The sequence below is a fragment of the Rhipicephalus microplus genome, chromosome 8, assembly GCF_043290135.1.
Source record: "Rhipicephalus microplus isolate Deutch F79 chromosome 8, USDA_Rmic, whole genome shotgun sequence".
Classification (NCBI taxonomy): domain Eukaryota; kingdom Metazoa; phylum Arthropoda; class Arachnida; order Ixodida; family Ixodidae; genus Rhipicephalus; species Rhipicephalus microplus.
The window spans coordinates 42,594,125-42,613,606 of record NC_134707.1 but is presented as its reverse complement, the minus strand read 5'-3'; the positions used below and the strand labels follow the sequence as shown (position 1 = coordinate 42,613,606).

The window sequence follows — 19,482 nt, the reverse complement described above, 5'->3', positions numbered from 1 at the left end:
GACGCTGTCCCGCAACCATCTCGCGTCCAAGTGGCGCCATGCCAGGAAGGCCGATATCAAGAATATATGAATATGTGAACAAATATATATATATTTCTTTTTTCACCCATTTTTCTTTTTTATTATTTACATTACATTCGTTCTAATAACTTTCCGTTTATATATGCTAATGAGACCAAGCAGTCGATAATGCCAAGGAGTGTGTGAGTGAATGAGAATTCACTAGAAGGCAGAGAGGTCAGCCTGAGCTAGTTCGCTCTAGCCTGCTACTCTAGACAGGGGATAAGAGAAGAGGGAAGGAGAGAGGGAAGAAGGGTGATGATAGGGTCAAGAAGAGGTGTTGCGTATGTACAGTAGCCACTCAGCATATTACCATACAGTCTAGTATCTAGTCATGTGCTTTTTGATTGATTTATATGTGGGGTTTAACGTCCCAAAACCACCATATGATTATGAGAGACGCCGTAGTGGAGGGCTCCGGAAATTTCGACCACCTGTCATGTGCTTTTTATAAAATCTAAAACAGCCTTTGTAGCAGTTTTCGACACTGTTTAGTCATTCAGTGCTGACAATATGTTACTTTCACTCAATGGCGTTCGTCCAATGCTTGCCAACATTGCAGTTCACATTTATCTTTGCGCCACGTATAATGCACAGTCACAAAATATGTGAGCTAAAGTGTCGCACACTTGGCAGCGCTCACGATTCGGGCTGTCCACACGGCCGATTAGGTAGGTGTAGTGGCGAGTGAAGGTGACACCCAGGCGAATCTGGTGCAGTATATTAGCATGTCTTCGGCTGATTTTATCTGGAAGAGGAAAAGTCATACTGGGGCCTGTTACCCGCAGACGCTTATTCCGGTGATCTGGTAGCGACCAGTAAGTGGCAGCGCATTCGCGCATGAGCGATCTCAACAATGTAGTGACGTCACTTCGCGAATACGGTACTTTGACGTACATAGGAGCGTTGGAAACTGCCACCCTTGCTTCGCTATCGGCTGTTTCGTTGCCAACCAGGCCGCAGTGTCCCGGAATTCATTAGAGTGTAATGAAGTGACCACTCCTGTGTTTTAGGTCAAATTCTTGGATGATTCCTAACGCTAAGTCGCAAAATTGGCCTATTCTTGAGCAAGAATGAATAGCTTGAAGAGCTGATTTTGCATCGAACAAAATTGTCCATACACGCGGTGCTTGGTTATTCACAAATTTTATGACTTCCTGTATAGCAACAAGTTCTGCAGCTGTCGAAGATGACCTGTGATCTAATTTGTACTGTCGGGAAATACCGAGTTGAGGGATCACGAAGACTGCAGCTGAGCCGGACGAAGTTACGGACCCATCAGTGTAAATGCGCACAGAGTCGCTGTACCGGTCATCCGAATGTGTCCATGTGCGTTGCTTGGGGGCAATATAAGAAACACGCGACTTATACGAAATTCCGCGTATGTGAAGGCACACCAGCGGTTTAGTCAATGTCTATGGAGGCACTGCAGGAATTCCGGCAGGTGCAAAGCTTGAAGGGATCATGTGTCTATGTGTATCCAGGCATCGCAAATAGGTACAGCCTGGTCGGTCCGCTTGTAGCGAAGACAATGGGTTCTGTGCATGTCGGGTCAGCAGACGGAGTACTCGAAGAGGCTCACAGAACGTGTAAACCTGAAAAGGGTAGGTGCAGGACTCCTCTATAGTACCAGAGGTTGACATGCACCGTGGCAGGCCAAGGCATATTCTCAGTGCTCGTGCCTGAAGGCTCTCTAAAGTACGAAGGCACGTTGCCCGCATGCCGGAAAGTACAGGTGAGCTGTACCGTATATAGCCCACAAATAATGTCTTGTATGAGTGCAGAAGACTTTTCTCTGAAGAGCCCTATCTTAGTCCTGCTATAACATGAAGAACATACACAAAACTTATTAGTTTGTTGTGCAGCACAGTCACATGCTTTGACCGGGACAGGTTGCGATCAATGACGACCCATAAATAGCGTTGGTGCTTGACCGCGGGAATCACTGCTCCGTGAGTGAAGATTGGGTACCGCGACATTCATTTCTTCGCAAATGCCAATGCAGCACATTTTGCTGTTGAAAGTTCCAGGTCCTGACGGCGCAAGTACTCAGATGTTACTGATGTGCCTTGTTGTAGCCTTGCTCGCAGTTGTGGTCGCGTTGCTCCAGATGCCCATATGCATATGTCGTCCGCATACGCACTGATTCTGACAACGTCGGGAAGCTCAGCTTTAAGGCCAATGAGTGTTATGCTAAAAAGCATGGGGCTCAGGACGGCGCCTTGCGGAACTCAACGGCTTACGAGGCGCATGGTCGTGTTGCCGTCAGATATTAACATAAACATTGTATGTCCGCTGAGATAGCTCACTATTCATGCGTATAGTCGGCCACCTACGCCGATGTCTTCAAGTTCGTGAAGAATGGCCTCATGATGGACGCTATCATACGTGCCCTTTATATATAGGAAAATAGCCCCTACCAATCTCCGACGTTGTCTTTCCTTTTCAACAGACGAAACTAGGTCTACAACAACGTCTGTAGATGATCGACCCCTACGGAAGCCATTTACGAAATCTGGTAACCCGACATTATTCTCCAGCAGCCATTCCAATCTTGCCAGCACCATGCGTTCCATCACCTTACCGATGGAGCTTGCTAGGGCAATGGGTCTATAAGAAGACAACTCTTGTGAACACTTGCCTGATTTCAGTAAAGCCACTATGCGGCTGCACTTTCATCTCTCTGGGACTGTCGCAGTTTTCCACGCAGAGTTGTAAAACGACAAGAGAGCCTGCCTTGCTTCCTAACTGAGGTGATATAGAGCCGAATAAGTATTTCCGTCAGGCCCTGGTGTGGACGACCGTCAGAACGCAGAAAACACAGCGTAGATTTCGGGCATTGCGAATTGTAAGTGAAGGCGATCGTTGCGGGATGGCGGTGAGGCTAAACAAGAAGGTGATATCCGTATAGAGGACATACCTACGAGTAAGGGGCAGTAATCTTCTGCAACTTCTACTTCAGGTCGACCTTGCTTTAGAGCCAAAGCTCGCAAAGGGAACAACTGTTGCGTAGGCTTCTGAAGGCTTCGGACAAATTGCTATATTCGAGACAGGGGTTTTCTGGGGTCAAGAGAGCCACAAAACAACCTCCACATTGCCTGTCGATCTTATCGAGGTGTTGCAATACATGTCGTTGAGCTTAGCGGGCTGTAGATAGGTCAGATGGTGATTTCGTCCTGTATTTCACTCTGCCCGGCGGCGGATTGCACGAAGGCATTCATATTGTGCGTCAAGTTGTGATCTTGGTAGCGATACACTCACAAGCTTCGTATGCGGTGTTAAGACTGATGCAACGAGGCTTTCTATTTCAGATATAGATTGATGTTCCCGCACTGAGCATTTACGGAAGCTTGGAATCCTGCCCATTCTACGCTTTTCACAGGCAGGGGAGTCGAATGACGGAATGCTTTTAGCTGTATATATGTAGGGAGATGGTCACTTCCACGTGTTTCAACGTCTACGAACCTACAGGTGGTAGGCAAGAGACTTCTGCTCACAAAACATACGTCCAGACATATGCTGTACGATGCACCATGGAGGTAACTAGGGGACCAATTTTTGATGGACATCAGGCCATGATTGAGCACAAAATCGGCAATGTCCCTACTGTGGGTGTTCATTGAGGCAGAACCCCACATCGCATGATGTGCGTTAAAATCCCCAACTAATACATGTGGTTCAGGGCAAGCTTGGAGCACAGACAAGAGATAGGAACAGTCTCCGTGGCTTCCAGGAGGAACGTATCTACCAATGTTTAATAATGAACGTCAGTTGTGCTATATAGATAGCAAATGTAGTCGTTAGAAGCATGAGAAGCCACGACATGCCTGACGTACGTTAAATCTTGACGTACGCATATAATTACTTTGCTCGCATTTCGATCATCGCGTGACCACGAAGTGACGTATACGGAAACCCGAAACAATGACATCATATTCGGCTCACATATAACAACCAACAGAAATTTGTACTTAAACATTCGTTGTCAAAAGTCAGACAATCGGCTTCTCAAACCTCGTGCGTTCCACTGCATTATAGCAGAGGTGCGCACACGTTCATCGAAGAAATTCGCCATATTGTTTATGGAAGGGCCAGCAGTAGCGTTTCCAGCACGTTGAGGATCTGCACTGCTGTTTCACACCTCGCGTGTGTATCTCGTTGAGAATGGCACGAATAGATTTTAGTAGATGCTTCAGCATAGTTTGGTTCTTCTCAGTGTCTTGCCTATCATTTACCGCCCTCTTTGAAGTTGCAGCCAATGATGTGGTCTTTTTTATTGCTTCGGTCGGTAGCGAAGGCCACTCAGTATCTGAAGCATCGGCGTGAAACGCGGGCGTTGGTCCACCTTCTGCATTCCTGGGACGTGGTGCGTACAACATGGGTGTAGTGGTCTGATAATGCGCACACGTATGGTCATCTGTTGCTGATGATGATGCATCACTTCTATGTGCACTATGCTTTCGCTGGTGCCTACATTTTGAACGACGTCTGTGTGGGCGGATGGATGTGACAGCCTCTCTGTGTGTCGAGTTGTCTCCGACCATCTTCCGCAGGACACGAACTTCGTCTTTGATCTTTTGGCACTCCTTCGACGTTGCTTCATGTGCACCAGAGCAGTTTAGACATTTCAATAGAACAGCAGTATCACAGTTTTCCCCCTTATGAGATCCGCCGCACCACTGGCAAGTTGTGTCACTGTTGCACTCTGCGCTGACGTGTCCCAACTTGCAGCACTTGTGACATGGCAAAGACCGTGGCATGGGATGTCTCACGTACCGTGGCAAGGGTGCACGGGATGTCTCACGTATCCAACTTTCACGCTGGGAGGCAGAGTCTCAGAATCAAATACTAGTTTGATGCAGTGAGACGACCCGAAGCGGCGTACGGCCATGATTCTGATTGTCGACGTCACAAGATTCTGGAGGTCAGCGTCTGTGATATCAGCGTCGACGTCATTTATCACGCCAGTCGTTGTTCCTTTCCCGTGAGCGAGGAACGCGCGAACTGAAATACTTCCGAGCTGCGTGACGGCCTTTAGTCTGTCAAGAATGGTTTTGTTTGTCACATAAACTGACAATATGTTTTTCTTGCTATTTATGGAAATTTCATTCACTTGAGCAGGTGCAGCTCGCTCGAAAGGATTATTCAATGACTGCCTGTTGAGTGAGTTCAGGTTGTCTGATATAGAGATGGGTGCATATGAGATGGTGAAACATCGCTTGCTTTTGTCTAGCGCCGGTTGTGGCTCCGCTGTTGATGACGTCCTGCGAAGCTTCCTTTTCAACCGGCGGGTATTGAATGTCCGGAAGTCGGCTTCTGATTGCATCTCTTCCACTGATGAGCTGTCGGTGGAATCATCACAAGGCGCAGATGCGCCAACGCGGTCACCCACCTTCGGTCCATCATTAGGCAAACGGCTGGGCCCGCGGTCTCGTTGGATGGATGGTCCCCATCTCTGGGGTTACCTCCTCCGTTCCGCTTGTTCAGAAAAAGTCAGGAATTCTGACAGTTTAAGAAAAAACGAAAGTTGTTCAAGGCAGAATTATGCCCGAACGCACCATAATGCCAAGGAATGTATAGTGGAAGTTATTAGAACCAATGCAATGTAAATAAGAAAGAAAAGTGGGTGAAAAAATAACTTGCCGTGAGCAGTTACGGTAAGCTAATTTTCACCCACTTTTCTTTCCTCTTATTTACATTACATTGGTTCTAATAACATCCCCTGTACATTCCTTGGCATTATTGTCTGTTAGATCTTATTACTCATTATTATTGTGTCAAAACAAGGAAAAACGAGTCCATATAGGTATACTCTCCTTTCCCTTATATAAATATATATATATATATATATATATATATATATATATATATATATATATATATATATATATATATATATATATAGTGTACAGTCGCACACCTAAAACAAAAACAATTCACTTGGATCTCCCACCAAGCTATTCGAGGAGCTATCTTATAAAGTATTCACACATAAAGTCACGTACGCGCGAATACTTCCTAGCAATATTTTCAAAGATACCACAAAACCTATATACTGAACCTCCCTCCATACCGTGTACTCACGGAAGCTTGGCTGAAAGAATGCTAACGAAAGGATCAGGGCGCCAAACAGACGAACACGAACAGTGACTTGGATGAACGCCTTCTGTTTCTTTCGTCTCCCCTTCATTCTTTCCGTCAACATGCACCAACAAACCTCACAAAGAGTGCCACTGAGAAGGCACTTCACCACTCGTCTTCTGTTCGGAGCCACCCGATTTATGATTCTACCACGTCCTCACCTGTCTTCCTGATCTACAACTTTTCGAACCAAAATCACGTGACCATTTGCAAGATAACCTGCAAAGAGCTACAATTCTTCTCTGTTCTAAATCCTAAATATTATCTGACGCTAGCAGTGTATATCGCCTATATTATTACGAATTGTGGTGCTGCTGACGCTGAACGTTAATGCCGCTTTAATTCTAACTTCTCAAAGATGAACGAGTTATGCTTACAAAAAAGTTTGAATTACAAAAAATGCGTCAAGAAATAGACAATACTTTATGGTTATTACATTGTTAATGTCTTACAGTTACAAAGATAACTGAGAAGCGTTCTTCGGAACAGTGATATGTGCAATACTTTTTTTATCTAAAATCGTTATCACAACTGAGGGTTGGTCAACCCACAGCACACCAATTTTATGCGGTACAACACGGCGGCGTCTGTCACATCGACGTAAGTTTCCTCTTAATGTCCCTGAATACTATTTCAATAACGATATTAGGCACTTCTACTAAGCGTACATTTCATGCTCCCTCTCATTAAATTTTGTTTGGCTGTAAAAGTTACGTCTATCATTATGAAATTATTGAAAATTCATAGTTTTTGTCATTGTGTGTCTTCTTTTTTGCTTAGAGCTACAATATTGCACTATCGGTGTCTTGACTGTTCTTATGCACTGGTTAATACACAATTATATTTTATTGAGAAGCTAGCTATACAGTTCATCCAGTTCATCCGATTTCTTCATTGCACAATAGACGTTAGTATGCACGTAGTTACAATGCTCAAGTGAATAAAATACAAGAAGTGGATAACTGATGGTTCTGAATTTCTTACAAATGCGCAATTTCATGTGCCATTGTGGTCACACCGATGTATGTCTTAGGAATGTCTTCTCCAACAGCAGCTCTGTTCTCGGTACAAACTCCACCCATTGCTGCAATACCTGAAAACGTACATTTATTATTTATGGCGTACGTTTCTTAAACGACAAATTTGGCAGTGCACTTCGAAACAGCAGAGCAATTATTTCAGCACAATAACCTGTAAGAGATAGGTGTTTGTGGTGGGTCTTTGCGGTGAATCTCAAAATTTTTATCAGGTCGCAAAATTTCATTTAGACGAGCGAAAGAAACAGTGCTGAACATGACGTCAGACACGGAGGGCCACAAAGAACAGTACTCAGCCCTTTTACTTTCAACTGTGTTATGGCTGATTTAGCAGAAACACTGCCGTATAGGTTGAAATACATTTTATACGAAGAATATGTGTGCATTTGGGCATCTGGCACGGACGTTTGGTTAATTATATTGCATTGCAAGACGGCCTAATTAATATTAACCACTTTTCATGAGAAAGAGGAATGATTCTCTCGCGCGCAAAAACAGCTGAATTGCCCTTTTCTCATAAGAAGTTAAAAACTTCGATCTCAGTTTAGGAGAACTACTAATGACTTTGACACAGCACCAGTTCCTCGGAGTAATACTTTATATGCAGCTATTATGGGCACCTCACATAAAGAAACTCGACAACGCGGTGAATATGCTAGTGAATATACTCCTCAGATTCGTTTGGACATAATGCGGTGGATCTGCTGCATCCAAGCTCGCTGTTTACAATGCTCTAATACGACAAAAGTTGCATATTCTGCAGCAGTCTTACACGGCCTTTCCCGCACTTCAGAGGAGCGACTTCGAAGACTATTAGCTAGGGGACTGCGCGTCTGCCTACGTGCTCCACGAGCGGCTTTCAGCAGCCTTGTCATAGCAGAGACTCGACAACCACCCTTACCAGTCATGCGAACAATCGAAACATGCTGCTATTTTTTTCGCTTACAGACGCAACACAAGGACCACCCATTGGCACTGGAGATTTCACGAAGAAATAAAAGCAAAGCTCATGAAGAAATACACAGTAATCTACATGTATTAACAAGAAATAACTTTTGGAGCTCTGAAGTTTACTATTCTCCATGGCTGCTTGCAATACCAAGCATTAAATTGTCAGTAGATGGCATCATCAGAAAAAGAGACATGTTCCTCCAAGCTGCTAAACAACTAGCATTTTTTTAGAAGCACATACCGTATCAAGGGTGTATACACGTTTACAAAAATGGTTTACGTTTACATACACGTTTTGAAAGTATTACAACGTATAACCAAACGTATCCAAACAATTCACCACCTGACCATAGGCTTTCGTCTGCACATCCCTGACTTTAATTATCACCTTCATTTAAGCACTTTCGTACTGTTTTTGGCACAAAAGGGTCAAGAAGTGCGTTTTTATGTGTGTAATTAAGTTTCCCAACACTTAGCAGGCTATGGAACATCTAGAATATCTAGAAGTTGATGAAGCAATACTACATCAAAAGCTTTCCTGAAAGCTATTATCAATGCCGCAAACAATTCATCAATTGCGATTAACACTTGTAAAATGATAAACCAGTAAATATATGCTGCGAACATCAACCTAGAGTGATACATATCTTTGACACTTCACCACATGCTATATAGACACAATTCATCTTTGTGCTCACCTTGGGCACGAGTAGAAGGCGTGCCATTCTTCATGTACGTTAGCTCATCCCTGAAAAAAAAGTCTTTTTGGTGTATGTTACGGCAAAACGTCATTTCCGGTTGACTGTGTCATTCCATTTCATGCATCCAAACTAGTCGTTGCTCTTATTGTTTGTGTGCTGTAGAAACGGAATCGTCCCCTGAGTGTCATTTTTCTTTACCAAGAAACAGATACAAAACGTACTGTAACGCATTATGTTTAGCCTTATTTGCTGCTGTGCGTTTTTTTTAGCCTTCACCTGTGACCACAATTAAATAGAAATCTGAACGTGCTCGGTCTTCTTGCTTATGAAAATGTATAAGTCATTTATTTAAAACAATACATTTCGCATTTTTTCATCGTTTCAAGTGAAACGTTCTTGAAAAAATATTTAGGCGGTGCCCAAAGCAGGCCTTGCTTAATTCTTGTACTATAGCGACACCAGGAGCATGGTTGTGTGCCACCCCCTGGCTACTCCCCTGAGCCGCACTGTTGTATTGCGTACACAAACAAACTTATCTTCCTGAGCTATGTAAGGCGGACGAGCTACGATCTTTATCTATATTTCTGTATCAGACTAAAATGAATGTAAGGCCTTTAGGAATGACACTTGTCCCATAATACCTGTGATTGTGAGCGTTCGCTTATGTTAAGCGCCCACGCTAGGCCAAGGTTTATTTAGCTGTTTAACAAAGTGTGAGGTAGTACAAAGTAAGCATAACAATTCAAAGCAGGGGTTATGTTAAAATCGATTTGCAGTGAGCGCTGTTATGAGATCACAACATGGGTCGCGTGCACGCCATGTGTTCGCCGCCAGTGGTGTCCGTATCCAATATCGCATGAAATAAAGAAAAAAACTCAGCAAATGAAGAAATGCCAAGGACACAATCGGATTCCAACATGGGTACCCTGCGTACGAGCCCAGTATTCTGCGATTCAGTCACGCCAGTGCTCGGAACTCCTTTGCAAAGTGGCTTTAGGCAACCTTGATGCTGGGAAAGAAATCGCGCTGTTGGGAGTAGTGAAGTATTTTAGAACAGCAAAGGAACAACCAGGTGTCACGTAACGAGAACTGTGCATCGAGTGAGTTGTCGAATGTTATAACCCCTTAAATTCTCAATCTTATTCACCTAATGCCTGTGGCGCTTATCCACTGTGTGGAATTGCAGGTCTTACAAAAGGTTTGCGCATAATTCTAAGCTGTAGTGAGTCACATCACAAAAAAAAAATTCACAGCATATCCACGTTGTGAATAATGATGAATGGGGCAAAGCGTCTGCCTGTGCGTCCGTCCATCTGTCCGTTTACCTACCCATTCGTCTGTCTGTCCATCCGTCCATCTGTCTGTCTGCCCATTCGTTCATCCGCCCGCTCCTATCACACTAGATCTGGCATTGTACAACCAGGTGCTCACGTACAACAGGTGTATAGAAGGGATAGACAGACCCACGGCTTTAGAACCTCTGCCTAGAGCACTGCACGGGCTGATTTTTTCCGCTCGAGCCCGGCCAAGTGTTGTTAAATACGGCCTGTACCCGGCCCGCGACCGAAAGAATTGAGCACGGCCCGACCCGGCTCGGCCCGTTTCAGACAGTTATGCTTTGAACATAAACATGTTACTGTCCACTATTCGGTCGTTGTGAAGATACCTTTCTCACTCAAGATATATTATAGTGAGTGTTTTGAAACCTTTTTCAGTGTCACGACGTTTCACTTGCATACTCTGTGTACGTTCAGTTATTTGCGCCCGTACCACTTTTGAAAAATGTTGGCCGGGTAATATAAAACCTAATTGTAGTCAGAGCTGGCTGTCTCATGTACGCAGTGCTAACCACGCAATGTTGTTTTTGCATTTCGAAAACCAATTACAAATTATACTGCCCTCAGGAAGTGAAAAAATGACAGGCACTTATATTGTGATTCTACATAAATTTTATGCAAGCTAAGAAAGTAACAAATCTCTGGCAAACTTTATTGCGAATGCAATGCAATAAAAATATGCTCTAGCTACTTCAGGGAGATATACACCAGGCTGGACAGTGTTACAATAATTAAACCTACGCGTTGGGTTCTCGCCTGTCTTCAACGTACACTGCGTTTTCGAGCTCAATGCAAGAAGGTTATTTTCCCCACCCCTTTTCTCCTAGTCACCACGACCACAGTTCCGTATTCTGTGAAAGCGACCCACACCTGTTATAGAGCGAACCACCATCCTTGTTGTTCCCCGAAGATGCCTATTTTGTCGTCTTCTAGCGATGACATTCTATCTTCAAATTTTTATGTCTTTGTGGAAAAATGTTTGTGGAGCTTTTATTGGCGCTCAGTGCAGTGCCGTCTACAACATGGCGTGCATTCGAACACTCCAAGCACAAACAAGCCTCTGCACGACTACCCTTCTTCGTCTTTTCAATCCGTCTCATGCGCAAGTTTCTACATCCTCCCATCACGACAATTTCACTAATCATTCCTTAATATTTTCCGCAAGCAGCCCCGTCATTGTGTTCTAGTGGCTAAGGTACTCAGCTGCTGACCCGCAGGGCGCGGGATTGAATCCCGGCTGCGGCGGCTGCATTCTCGATGCAGGCGAAAATGCTGTAGTTGCTTGTGCTCAGATTTGGGTGCACGTTAAAGAACCACAGGTGGTTGAAATTTTCGGAGCCCTCCACAACAGCGTCTCTCATAATCATATAGTGGTTTGGGGACGTCAAACCCCACTTAAAATTATATTCTCCGCAAGAAGCATTTTACAGTCCGTGTCATAATTCCACGAATTCTCCCCGCAACAAATAATGTTACAATTTTCCCCTTAATTGAATGAGTTTAAGCGAAGTCCTATAATATTGCGCTTTCATAGCGGTGATTTCAGTTAATGACTATCTGTCTTGAGCCTTACTTCCTTATCAGAATGTGAAACTTTGCACGATAAATGGACAGAAAGCCTTCAGAGAGGCATTAGCCTAAATGGCACTTCAACTGTGTGCACTGTTCTAACTGGCACATGTTTAAAGACTTTCACGGTAGTCTCCTCTCGCAGCCACAGGCACAGTGTGGACACTGCTGACTTGAAGCAGCTTCGATCGGGACACACTGTCTTTTGGAAAGGTGTTGTAGTTCATGATGAACAAATGCGTCTCAATTGCATGCATGCATCATAATTACAGCGCACTTGTTTAACACGTGGGTGCCATCTCAGTGGCCAGAACAGTTCACATAGCTCTGCGAGAGTGCCATGAATGCCACCATGACGACGGTGCCGATGCATGTCGCCTGCATTGAGGCATGCGTTATGCTGGTATTTCGGCAGCTGTTTAGGCAAGTTGAAACCTTCTGGAGTTGTCGCATTGTCAAAGGCAGAGCTGACGCCAAGAGTACCTGTCTTCAACTGCCTCTTCAAGTTGGACATTGTAAGGCACTTTCTGCTCCTTCGAAGAGGCGTCGTACACAGCTGGGGTTCTTATCGTACCTCTTTCGCTGATTACTTCTGACGGTATATCAGTGGCGATCTTCTCCACATGTCCGTTTTTCTTGTGCGACTTCATACTTTTTACACAAGGTTGAACTGTTTCTTTCTTCAAAGAAATGGCAACGCGGTCATGATTCTTCACTAACGTTTTTGGTAGCGCAACTTCATCGCGACCATACTGGAAATTGATGGCTTTTTTAGAACCCTATTATGTCGATGTCTTGCTTCGGGCATGTCTTTCCTGTAATGCTAGTGGTATTGAGCTCCGAAACCCCTTGTGACGCGTTAGAGAAGTTCTTCTGATAAATCTCTGTTCGCAGGACGCAGATACGACAGCTCTAATACTGTTCACTTTGCTCCTCGACGGGTATGTGGTCCTTGAAGAGTCCACTTCGTTTTTGTGTTAACGGGGATTAACGCTCTGTTATCCGACACCCAACGAACTTCGCTGTCAGTTGGCATGACTTTCCGCAATCGGTCCGACCTAATCAGAAGACTGACTGCGAGTTCGCAGGTGACGCTTTAGAAAACAACTGCATCCGCTAATGGTTCAACTTCTGCACTGATGACTTTGTGAAGTCGATTCGTCATTCAAGATTCGCTGATGTCGCCGCAGATGAAAGGAATAGCTGCCGGTTCTATCTGCACAAATTACTGTAATAATTACAGAAATAAAAGAACTGACTTTTGACGAGCGGAACTTGTTAGTCGAGTCCAATGGGTAAATGAAAGTTCTTCCTACAAATAGTCTATAGCCACTTTTTGAAAGGCGACCACTGGTAATCACGGCGGAGCGATGAAATCTTGCTAATTTTACTCATGACACTGAAACCAACGCGCTGGTTGAGAAAGTAATTGTTTTAAATTGTGCAAAAATTGAGCTGTTTTAATTTTTTTAGTCACAGCTGTATTTATAGTTCGTACACATCTGAAGATGCTGTCGGTCCAAGTAAAGTCAACGCCGCATGTAGAATGCAGATGGCTCCTTTTTGTCATTTATAAATTACATTGGACATATTTCTTGAAACACCCTACATAGTAGACCCGGGCCTAATACGGGCCTGACTCAGGGCCGGGCCCTACCCGATCCCGAGGCTCATGGGCCTGAGGCCTGCCCGGGCCCGATCCAACAATGCCTTACCCGGCCTGACCCGGCCCGCGGGCCAGAATGGGCCAGGGCTTTCAGGCTGGCCTGGATGCGTGCAGTGCTCTACAGGCTCTACCCCTAAAAATGGCAAAAACTTCTTGGCAAGTGGGGCGCAGGTACCACGCTTCTTCGAAGAATGACGGAGGCAGGCATAGCAAATGCCTTCCAACTATACAATAAATAGCGGCCTAGTAAGTACCCTTCAAGTGTGCTTGCAGCAGCTACCCTAAGAGGGTAAAAAAATTTTGTTGAATCTTATAGAAAAACAGACGGAAGAAAGAGGCCAACTGGAAGAGCGCTTAGTGGAACCATACCACATCGGAGAGAGGCAAGATGACCATGTTAGCCCAGCCAAAGGGTACTGCGCGATAAGAATACAAACAGGTTGACACGTAGTGCTTGCTATATTTATTAAATTACAAATGACACAGAAACATTTTAATAGTAATACGAGTGCCTGTTTTGTTGCGTGATGCTCTATTGCACATGCGCAAAATACCTTTTGTGTGCTTTCAGTGCACTTTTGGGAAGAATAAATTTCAGTTGCGAGCGTAGGCGCTGTCCTTGTCAGCCTCTCCTGTCCATCTGTTTTCCAGTGCGCTTCAGGAAAATTCCAAATATGACCGTACTCCAACTGGCCAAAATTGCTATTTGTCTGTCAAAAAAATGCTCTCAAAAGCCAATCTTTAAGCTTTTGCTGTGACGTGCTGTGCGTGCCGCGCAGGCTTGGTGGTTTGTTTTTTTTTTGAAATATAACACTGCAAAAATAGGGTACTCGTGTAAAAGATTTACGTACCTGAGAAGAATGTAAACAATATCGCAATTGCCAGTAACACATTCATTAATATAGTCCGTACTCTTATTTAATGTTGTTACGGCTTCAAATCCCCAAACATGATCCTCTTCGTCTAGTCTTTCAGGGTCGTCATTTGGACCATAAGTTTCGTCTCCTCGAAGATGTTCGTCCTAGAATAATAGATAAGTGATGTGCGATAGATTATTTCATTGCATTCCAACCCAATCATCACAGTTATGTTACACTGTTTGACGCGTTGCCTTCTCTGAATTATTGAACGTGTTGGGGCCTTTTACTTATGATTTGTACTTTGTGGCAGAGACGATATTTTCATGGGTTCACGACGTCAACGAAGGAAGCACATAGTTGGTCGCTGAACATGTTTATTTTGTCTGAAGTTGAGGTGAGTCAGTGAAGAGTAAGATTACCGCAATACACATTGTCACTGATAGCGCCGAACAGAGTGTCCGCTGTTGATACGCTGATAAGTGGTGAAGCACGTCGGCATTTATACGTGTGAGGTTGATTATTCTAGCGTTAACGCTTGTGCCTACGTCGGTTACGGAGTATTCATTGGTTAAGAAAAATTCGTTGGAACTTTCTTCTGTTAATATGTAATCTTTTTAGTGGAGTTTCTCGAATTCTCAAAGATGAGAAGAAACATTCCTCTAATTGCAGGAGCAGGAACTTAAGCTGGTCTTGCTCGCACTCTGAAAGGCTAGGGTTGGCGTCAAAATCTGCTTTCAGACCTTGATTTGTCGAGGCAGCTTCGGCAACATCAGAGATCACGAAGGCATTGCTGAGGTCCACGAATTCATCAATGTAGGCGAACGTCGTACCAACGTTAAGGTACCTGTATTCGTGGCTGAATTTTGTCAGCCACACATTTGCTTTGACGTGAACTAGCTTGGCTATGCCTATCACAATGCATATTTGACAGTTTCACCATTTTTTGCGCGCAACTGTCTTTAAACGGGAAACACAGTTTTGTTGAAAAGTGGTGAACTCTATTTCACCAAATAATTTCTCACAAGAAACAAGAAATTGGCATCTTTAGCTCGAAAGTTATAAGGTTGATTGATTGATATGTGGGGTTTAACGTCCCTAAATCACCATATGATTATGAGAGACGCCGTAGTGGAGGGATCAGGTAATTTTGACCACCAGGGGTTCTTTAACGTGCACCCAAACCTGACCAGACGGGCCTACAATATTTCCGCCTCCATCAAAAATGCAGCCGCCGCAGCCGGGATTGATCCCGCGACCTACGGGTCAGCAGCCGAGTAACTAAGCCACTAGACCACTGAGGTGTGGTGGAAGTTAAAAGCTGGTTACCTGAGGCGACCACCGTTCACCTCAGGTGACCAGCTGAAGTTATCACCGTGAAAGTGACCAGTAAACCCACGGTGGTCAGCTGATTTGACCACCGTAGGAAATATAGAGCAAAAGAGAAATATAAAAAAATCCAGAAAGAACGATATACATAGAATGTCAACGAAAGTGCGAAAGCCACTTGTTTCAACAGAAGCGTGCTAAATGTGGTGAAAAACAAAGGTCCATTGCTATTGTTCTATACTATATTCTATATTCTAAATATTCTCGGCTATGTCTATATTTTTCTACTTGTAATTCTGCTCACCGCAACGATCCGAAGTTCGTTGAGTTGCAAACCTATTTCCGGATCAGTCATGTTAGTATATCGAAGCTGAACCTAAAAAGAAAAGATGCGCAATAAAGTAATAACTGCATGAATCACTCTTCAATTCGCTCTTCAATTCACTCTTCAATTAAGTTATGAATACATGACGCGAACTTTTCTTCAAGTTGGTTTGCCTAAATATGTTTTATTTTTTGATACATTATCTTCCATATACTTCTTTACCCGGTTAGTGCACTTCAGCATATCATACGTCATCGCAATTGCTTGAAACCCTTTTTGTAACATTAGTATTTGTGCAAAACCTTTCAGTGAAGTCTCCCAAGTATTAGTTTGCTTGTTTCTTTATTTTTTGTTGTTACATCACATTTCCCATTAGAGTACAATGTAGCTGTAGTGGCGTTTCACAAATTAATTTTCTGCTGGACTTATCACTGTACATCATCGTGTTCTGTCGAGGATTTGTCTTTCGGCGTATATGTACTAATGGGTACATAAGGGATGGAGCTGCTTATGAAAATTGACAGGCATAGAAGTTTTAGTATAAGAAACTCAACGCATCGTTTTATCAACTGTATGTTCATCTAGTACTCGTCCATGCTGACACGATGTATCTATAACACTGCTTTAACCCATAGAGAGACAATAAATACATGCTTATAGGTTCTGCAGTTTATCCTTCACCTTTAATGAACTAAAGTACTTGCATGAAAATGCAATAAAAATATGCAACTTTGGTATCCCACTTGAAAATTTTCCGGCTAGTCTTCAGACAGCTGCTATGAGGAATATTCTTCCTCATTCACGTAGCTCACTGTGCAGGAGTATAAAACGCAAAATATTTGCAAGGTATTCTGAGTGAATATACAGCTTGATATCTGGAAGCATGCGATTCTGTACAACTAAGTGGCATCCTAAAACTTACGCATTGAATTTATTTTAAACTAAATTCAGTTTATCGTTAACCTTGTACCAGAGTAAACTATGCATTATCTGTATTACAAGTACTGATTTCAATAAGTAATTTAGAAAAGGGTATAAAATATATGGCAAGCCGGACAGCCATCACGGACACGAGAACCCACAGACGCTTATTAGTGTCCACATCAGTCTTCTATTTCAACATGACTTCTTAGCACTTTGTCAAACGAACACACGTGTTTCATATCACAAAGCTCTTCTATTAATAGCAGGGTGAACAAGGGATCATCCACGTATTCCTACCCACGCAGTGCTTTCTCGTCTGGGTGGTGGGTTGCCTTAATAATCAGTATAATTTAGCGTTCCAACACCACAATATGCTTATGAGAGATGCTATAGTGGAGGTATCCAGAAATTTCGACCACCTGGGGTTCTTCAACTCGTGCATATATTTAATTATAGGGACCTCGAGTATTTCCGCCTTCATCAAAAATGCATCCACTGCGGCAGGACTTCGATTTCGTGACCTGTGGTTCGTCAGTTTAGCCCGACAACCACCGTTACCAGTATATAAATGGGTGTTTTCTGTGTTGCGTTGCATAAAAGGCATTCCTACATGATGAATCTTCCAGTTGCTCGATGGAGCCTCTAAGTGTCAGCTTTCTACTCTTCGAGTCAATCCTTAATGCTGAAGTCAATGAGGGTGGCGATTTGGGCTTGTTGGTATGGTTGCATGATGATGGATGGTAGCGCAGACAACGAACACGGACAAGAGTTGTGTCTATGTGCCTTCTCTTGTCCGTGTTCGTTGTCTGCGCTACCATCCATCATCTTAATGCTGAAGCTTCTGTCACCGCTTGGTGCGGAGACTGAGAACTACCTGTCTAGCCAGCACACGAATATACACGGTCAGGTCGGCAGGTTTCTAAGCATGCTAAGGTAGGATTGATTCAGCTGCAGAACCCTCTTTCCAAAACCGTTCAGCAATCTATTAACGCTTGCGTATGCTGTGTTGAGATGTCCACTCCGTAGCCTTGTCACTGCTCCTCATAATATTTTGTGATTATACTAAACAGCAAGAGACGATGTCGAATCCGCTGCTTGACAGAACGGCTTTTCAATAAAGAAGTACTGACAAGAAAGCTTTAGATGCGAAGCAGCTCATGGTCAAGCTCAACCCCATGTGTTTTACCCCCCTTACTGCGCATGTGCAACAGTTGGCCCAAGAACGCGCTAGCACGCTAGCGCGTTTGGCCTGCGTTAATGGCTGTGAATAAGGCTGTGGCCTCTCCCTCTTACACCCTCTCAGCAATCACGTGATGGCGTCGTGAAACGACAATCTGCAGATGCGCCATGCACTTGCTCCCGCATGGCGTGACAATGAACCCGTGAGGCTTGCTCCAACCAAAGTTCGCGACGAATAACAGCAACAGACTACGGCTACTTCATGGCGTACTTCATGTCTACTTCATGGCGATAGATAGATAGATAGATAGATAGATAGATAGATAGATAGATAGATAGATAGATAGATAGATAGATAGATAGATAGATAGATAGATAGATAGATAGCTCGTTGCCTCAAGCTGCTAGCTTGAGGCAACGCGCTTTCAAGATGAACGCTGCCAGGCTTCCTAGTTGATGCAACCCGCGCAAGTCGACCACCACCGCAAGTATTCATCCCACCATCGGAAAACAGCATCCAGGCCTCTACGATGGTCCCAGGGAACTACTTGACTAGCGGCGCGCTACTTCAGGCTTATGCGCAAGGGCTTCTTTCTGGGAACGCGGTTCACGCTAACCAAGGTGTGGATCGCGCAACCAGGTTTCTACCTTTATCTCAGCCGCCAAAGGACGCTGTTTGTGCTCCTTTCACCGTGCATCTTCCCTCAGTGAGTGCTACGACCACCGTATCTGGGAGGACGTGGTTTCTTGTCCAGTTGCCCCCCTCTCCCCCGACAGCTGCGGAGAGCTCTTATGCACTCTCACGCAACTGTCACACCAGATCGACCGCTTCGCGTCCTTTGAGCAACGGGATCATGCCAGCCGCCTCACCACATACCGCTATTTCGGAAGTACTGTAGTTACGAGGCTTCCAAGATGACGCTGATAACTTAGTGGCGACTATCAATACCCTCGTCTTTCAGCATGTCTGGCCCGAAAATTATAAATGGGAGCTAGCCATTGGCTGCCTTCGTGGTGGTGCCGAGTCGTGACACAAATACGAGGCCTAAAGCAATTGACCTGGCTAGAATAGAGTGCAAGGCTCATCTTCGTTTTCGGCCGAATCCTCCATAGCCCATGCGCGTCCAACGAGACTACCGAGGGCGAAGCTAAAGAAGAGCTCATCCTCGAGGCTACAGCTGAACAGCGCAGCTCCCCGACAGGACGTTCCGAATCCATCCCGCATACAAATACCAGACTCTATTGGTTTTCACATCCAGTCGAGTAAAACGTTCTGTCGCCAATGTCCGGCCCCAACATATGCATGACGTCGAGCTGCTAATACACAACTTGGCCTCTTCCTACAGTACATGTTCACGTTGACGGAATCAGCGAGCTTACAGCAGTCGTGCAAACAGGAGCTTCAT

At 44.4% G+C, this 19,482-nt stretch overlaps 1 protein-coding gene across 1 annotated transcript in view; it reads right to left on the bottom strand.

Moving 5' to 3' along the window:
- LOC142768249 (disintegrin and metalloproteinase domain-containing protein 7-like) overlaps nt 1–19,482 on the bottom strand; it is a 50,963-nt gene that overhangs the window by 13,814 nt on the left and 17,667 nt on the right. The window contains exons 4-7 of the mRNA XM_075870200.1: nt 15,953–16,024; nt 14,314–14,483; nt 8,888–8,937; nt 7,186–7,294 (exon numbers count right to left, since the gene is read on the bottom strand). Coding sequence (XP_075726315.1) covers nt 7,186–7,294; nt 8,888–8,937; nt 14,314–14,483; nt 15,953–16,003 — 380 coding nt within the window. The 5' untranslated portion in view covers nt 16,004–16,024. The remainder of the gene's footprint in view (nt 1–7,185; nt 7,295–8,887; nt 8,938–14,313; nt 14,484–15,952; nt 16,025–19,482) is intronic.